The following is a 6,000-nucleotide window of genomic DNA, read 5'->3' as shown; positions in this document are numbered from 1 at the left end:
AGTAATTGGTAGGTGGTCTTACCAAGAAGGAAAAGTTGTTTGGTAGCGGAAGCTACCAAATAACCTTTGCTTTTGGTAGCATGGCATACTAAACAAAAGTCGGTACGGCGGTACTGGTTAGGGATGAAAGCGGAAGCGGAAAAGGCGATAGAGACGATAAAATTTGTACTTGCGGATTGCGCGATTTGCGAAATCATTCGGCGCCATTTTGGGTCCTGAAAACTATTGCGCGGTTTCGTTGACGCGGCGTACCTCGACCTGTTTCCCTTGCGCGAGTTTTTAGTATTAGGGACTGAATGGTCACGGCTTGCAAGTTTGCTTAATTGCTTCATTCAACATACCAGCTGGAGATCTGTAGCGTTGCGTTGGGTTCATGACTCGTTGCAAAACAATATGAGCAAGGCCATTGGGAAAACGTCCGGACTCCGCCATGCGACGTCCTCGTCCTGGAATGAAATGGGTAGGTACTCCAATATCAGGCTTTTTGATCGTCTATTTAATAGTTAAATTTTATCAGAGGTAGTATTCCAATTGGGATTTGTCAAGATGACATCAACATTGGTAACTTTCCTGTTAACAAACTGCTTGCTCGTATCATTGGTAGATTGAATAAATAGGTTAATACGAACAATATGTTGATATGGTAATTTAGCAGGTGACGTCTCCATAGAAACCCTGTTTGACAAGCTCTGGCAGCTCGCTGGCAGTGTTGTGAAACGTGGGCTCTGTGTCTGTTCGCTCGCTGCTGCCAAAACAGCTTCCCCAACAGCCCGCTAGATTGAGATTGCCTAACTGTGTTAAGATGCGAGGGCTGTGCTGTTGACCAATGAGTGGTCGAGAAATGCACGCAGGCCGTGACGTAGGCTGCTGACGTCTGTCAGGCTGACCAGGGGCAATCGCTGAAGCAAGGATATATGTCTCCTTTACATAACACGTAGCGTACTGTGATGATTTCATGCAACCGTGATGGCAATCAGGTGCTGACTTTATAATCTGCTGACTAAAAAACAGCAACTGAACAGCGCCATGGTCCTAGAAAGTGGCCGACACAATTGACCCTCCCGCCTTCAAAAAATTATTTGGCAATTAAGTGATTTCTTGGTGGTGTTTCACCAGAGCTGCTAGTGCGTTGCCAGGGCTGTCTCATCCCTATCTCCGTAACTTGTCGTGTGCGACCAATGACGTCACGGCATTGCGGCGTTCTGATTGGGCGGCAGCTCTGAATCGCCCGACTGGTGGTCCCCGCTCGACAAGCGCACGTGCGCCGACTAGACATTTGTAGTGGCAGACGGCAGAAAAAGTGAGGTACCTAATGCAGAGCTCTGAATATTCTTGAGTAGAGTCTAAGCCGTTAGTAATACGTAAAAACGTCAGATAGGTTTCTTGTTCGTCTTGATTTGAGCTTTTATGTGATATAATTTTTACCTTAGTGTCGAGGTTGGCAGCTATGTGGGAAAGCCCTAAAGTTTGGATCATTTTCCATAGGATTGCATTACAGCCGTCCGACCCTTCGTACCAGTGAGGTCACGGAAATCGCTGCTTCGGCCTAATGAGCATACCTTCTATATAGGGCCTTGGTGCGTTGCCAGCACTCATGTCTGCTTGGGTTTCCATGGAGACATCAACAAGCCCTCCAACAAGCTCCAACACTGCTGAAGCATGATGTCAGCTTGCTGAATGCGCCTGCAGCACGGCTGAAGGATCAAAAATGAATGTGTACCAAATTTCACTTAAAATATTGGGTAACTTGTTTACAGGATACCTATTCATATTAGACATCCTATTTTGTTCCCTTTTTGGGACCTCTGCTGTTTGTTCCTATGATGTCATTTGGAAGCAATGATTTGGCATCCAGGGCCCTGTTTCACCGGTGATAGCAGCACGCTACTATCAAATTGCGCGAACTGACGTAATGTGATGAGGTCACACTAATGACGTTTGGTGTAATCCATGAGCTGCGTTTGGAACAGAGTTGCTGTCTCGTTGAATTGCGTTTGATATATTTGTCTGATCGCACGGTCGTGAAGATGTTAGCAGCAATATTTGATGACATCACACAGTTTGACGACGCCATGGTTTGTTGATGTTTCCATGGAAACCCAATTTGACACGTGTGATAGCAGCGTGCTGCTATCACCGGTGAAACAGGGCCCAGATGGCGCATAAGGAGACCATCTCACTTAGCATAAGTTCTGAGTTCTTCTTCGTGGATTAGGGTGCGTAGCCGTCAGGCTAGTTCTGAGTTAAGATAGCCAAATTGAGGTCCCTGTCCCTTGGCTTGCACTTACCAGTTTGGGCACTCACATGGTGGTGAGATGTGGAATTGGCATAGAAATTAGGATGAGCTTAGAGGAGTGACAGGAACAATTTTTTGAAACGGGAGGTTACGGGAGCTTGGAGGAGGTTGGAGGAGCGACGGGAACAGACCCTATGGGCTATGACTCTGGCCCTGTTTGTTTGCTGCTGTCAACACAGCTTTCCCTGTTCGGGGTGGCACACAGCTACCCTGCCAGCTGCGCCATGTTCGGTATAGCACACAGCTACCCTGCCGGCTGCGCCATGTACATTCCCCAACAGCCCATTAGGTGGCTACTGTGTTGTAGGGACAGGACTGGACAAGACTATGAAAGGACTGTGCTGTTGACCAATGAGAGGCTGAGAAATGCACGCAGGGGCAGGATTGCTGACATACACTGATGTAGGCTGCTGACATCTGCACAGCCCTTACTATGGACAACCACGTGTGTTGTAAAGGTTTCATTCACACATAACATAGCTAGCAGTGATGAAGTCAGGTAACTGGTGTAAATAGACGAGCAGACATCATAAGTCTGTTGAGAAATAAACTTTGGATGAACAGGGCCAGGTATTCCACTGGTGGCACAGTATTTAAAACTGGGCCCTGTTTCACTGATGATAGCAGCACACTGGCGGCGCATTTCTTGAGCTGACGTAATGTGATGACGTCATATTATTGACTAACAAGCGAATTAGCACAGTGAACAGGCAGGCCCACATTCATGGGGCTTTAACTAACAAAAGCACTTCCTTTTTTACAGATGACTTGCTGTTTGATGATTCAGTTCTTCAGGAAAGTGAAGTATCGCTTCAGGCTCATGGCCGCTATCTAAATAATAGAAGAGGCAACTCTAAACCAGGCAAATGTCACAAGCCAAGGGCAATGAAAGGTCAGTATTTCATAAATGGCTGAATGGTTTTGTATATGGCTGTGGGCCTGGGTGCCTGCAAAGTACCATATACCCCCCCCCCCCTGACCGGCCTCACCTGCACCTTGTTCACCAGCATTAATATGAATAATAAAAAATGTAACACAGTAGATAGCAGCACAGCCCTCTTAGGTCTGTTGTGGCCCTCTTGCCTGTTGCCAGCTGGCTTAGTGCGGATGTATGGGTCAAACAAAGCTATGTGAACCAGGTAGAACGCTTCCGACAAGAAGTGGGGACACCTGAGTTTAGTAACTGCGACTCTGAGGGCCAAACAAACTTAGGTTGCCATGGTAATGGGCGAATTTGGCTGAGTACGCATATACTCATTTTTCAATGAATTATTTCAGAAAAAAAGCAAACATACTTGTTGGATCAGTACAATAATGAATTGCAGTTTTCATAAATGATCCATGTTTGGCCTAAATAATATCAAAATCAACTCTTAAACTGAATGGCTTGTGCTGCCATAGGTTACCTCCAGGGGTGGAAATCTGTCAAAATGTCAGGGGGGGGGGGGTCCTGGCCGGACAGATGGAGGCGGGCTGGATGCAGTACCATTGACTTACATAGCAGTAATTCGTTTTCAGGGGGGGTCCTGCCTGACCCCCCCCCCAACCCCCACCCCCGAGATCTCCACCTCTGGTTACCTGACACTCTGGACCCCGAAATTGTCACTGGCTTATTAGCCAAATTTGTTGTTTAGAATGCTCAAGGTGCTGACAGCGCTAGCGCAAGTGTCGCCACTTTTCGTGATGCCAAAAGGTATAATATGAAGTGACTTAAACTCAAGTAAAGACCAAGAATGGTCATGCCTGTGGGCAAGCAATATTTACCAGTATAACGCCTTTTGGGGCGACTAACTGAGCGAGCGAGAGGGTGGGCCTTGCACGTGCGAAATTTCGAGGGGTGCCTCCAGCTGACTTGTGCATGGCACCCTACTAACCGGTCTCCAGCAATGTGCCAAATTTGAGCACAATCGGCCCAGCCGTTCTCGAGATCTGGAAGCGGCACCCTGCACGTGCGCACGTGCACAATGGGTCCCAACTGACTTGTGCACGGCACCCTACTAACTGGTCCCTAACCGTGTACCAAATTTGAGCGCCATCGGTCCAGCCGTTCTCGAGATCTGGAAACGACCCCGGCACGTGCGCACGTGCAACAGCACCCCAACTCTGGCACATGGATATCCATTGCTTAGTGGGTGCGTACCTACATGCCAACTTTGAGCGCAATCGGCCAAGTAGTCACCGAGATATTGCAACTATTACAAAACTGACACCTCTTCGTTTTGCACGTGGCACGTGCATAAGGGGTCACTCACATGCATCGGGAATAGTCCAATACTTGGTAGAAGGAATGAAGCTACCCTACAAAAATTACCGCATGTAAATCGGTCAAGTGGTTGCTGACTAGATGAGCGTCGCAAAATCGTGACCACGGCCGGCCGGCCGGCCGCTCATACTCAGAAATTTCCGTTATTCTACGTAAGACTCCGCTCGTTTCGCTCGCTCCGGAATAAGTTTCAACCCTAAGCATGTTTTATCATATGACTTCATCAGTAATTGGTTGTCAGCCCGTTGGTGATGTGTCAATAAACTAAACTAAACTAAATATGCTTAGCATGCATTTGAAGGTTGTTGTGATGTTTGCAGAGAATGACACATGGCATTTTCCCATCCTAGAACGCACATGGGGGGGGGGGGGGGTTGCTACCACTTCCGCGCCATTTCGTTCCTGTTGGAGATAGAGCTTCGCGGTAAAGACCAAAAAGATTCTTTGGGAAGAGACGAATCCAATGATACCCAGTTTTACCTTCTCAGGTCAGTCATTGACCTTCCAGGTCAGGTCAAACTTAACACTGTTGCTGTCTTGGGTCACCGTTGGATATCAAGTGCGCTGCTCATCATATACCAATGACGACGCCGTTGTGTGGTGCCAAGCCAGCTAGAACCTCTTTGTCACACTATCCGACCACGTTTTTGCTGCTGAGGTAATTTCAGGTCAAGTTAGGTCAAGGTCAATGATATGTGTTTGTATGTCAGTGTGTGTCTGTGTGTATACTGATGTTTGCACCGATTGTTTATGTGTCCATATTACATGAGATTATGAAATGAGCTTTTACCGAAAATACAGCCAAAGAAACTTCACGAAAAGTAAATTCAGCCTGCCTAAAATGCAATGTTTTTAGAAGACCTTGGTTGACCTTGACCCTGACCTTGACATCTGTACATCGTCGAACAACATGTTTCATGATAGGTGGGAGGTAAGACTGGCAAAAAAGGCCGAAATCAAGGTGTCAAAAGCTCACAAGGCCCATAACCAACGAAAGATATTGGGTATTTGTCATTTTAAAGAACAAGGTCATATCTCCAAAACCAAAAACCACAGAAACTTGAAATTTTCAGTGGATATCAAGAAAGGATAGAGGATACGAAAAATCAAGCTTCTATCTCTAAAAATGTTAGTGCAGAGCAGAAAAACTACCTGCGGGGGGGGGTGGCAATCCCCCCCATGTGTGGGCGAGGGATATGGAACACCCTTTAGTTGAAAGCAGGGGCCGTATTCACGTCGATCATTTTCGTAAGAATTTTCTTACGCATGACCTAATTCTTCAGATTTTTTTTTTTAATCACGTGAACTCCGTCGATAAAAACTTACGAAGTGTCTACGTGAATACCAAATTATACTTGGGAAAGAAAATCGACTTACGAAGTCGACGTGAATACGGCCCCAGAGCACTTTCGTGCATGGGGCATATTTCATGGGATCACAA

General features: G+C 46.8%; 1 protein-coding gene across 2 annotated transcripts in view; it reads left to right on the top strand.

The window, feature by feature from the left end:
* The window catches only part of LOC122386681, a 28,763-nt gene continuing 22,763 nt past the window's right edge, over nt 1-6,000 (top strand). Inside the window, exons 1-2 of one of the 2 annotated variants that reach the window (XM_043376106.1) lie at nt 1-8; nt 3,060-3,188. In XM_043376106.1, the coding sequence (XP_043232041.1) occupies nt 3,182-3,188 (7 nt within the window). In that variant the 5' untranslated portion in view covers nt 1-8; nt 3,060-3,181. Of the gene's footprint in view, nt 9-152; nt 461-3,059; nt 3,189-6,000 lie in introns of those variants that run through there. The other variant, XM_043376109.1, reaches the window with a different exon arrangement.

Source organism: Amphibalanus amphitrite, unplaced genomic scaffold (genome assembly GCF_019059575.1).
Source record: "Amphibalanus amphitrite isolate SeventyFive unplaced genomic scaffold, NRLGWU_Aamphi_draft 000259F_arrow, whole genome shotgun sequence".
NCBI classification, from domain to species: domain Eukaryota; kingdom Metazoa; phylum Arthropoda; class Thecostraca; order Balanomorpha; family Balanidae; genus Amphibalanus; species Amphibalanus amphitrite.
The sequence above is the reverse complement of the archived record's forward strand: the minus strand, read 5'-3'. Positions and strand labels throughout refer to the sequence as shown.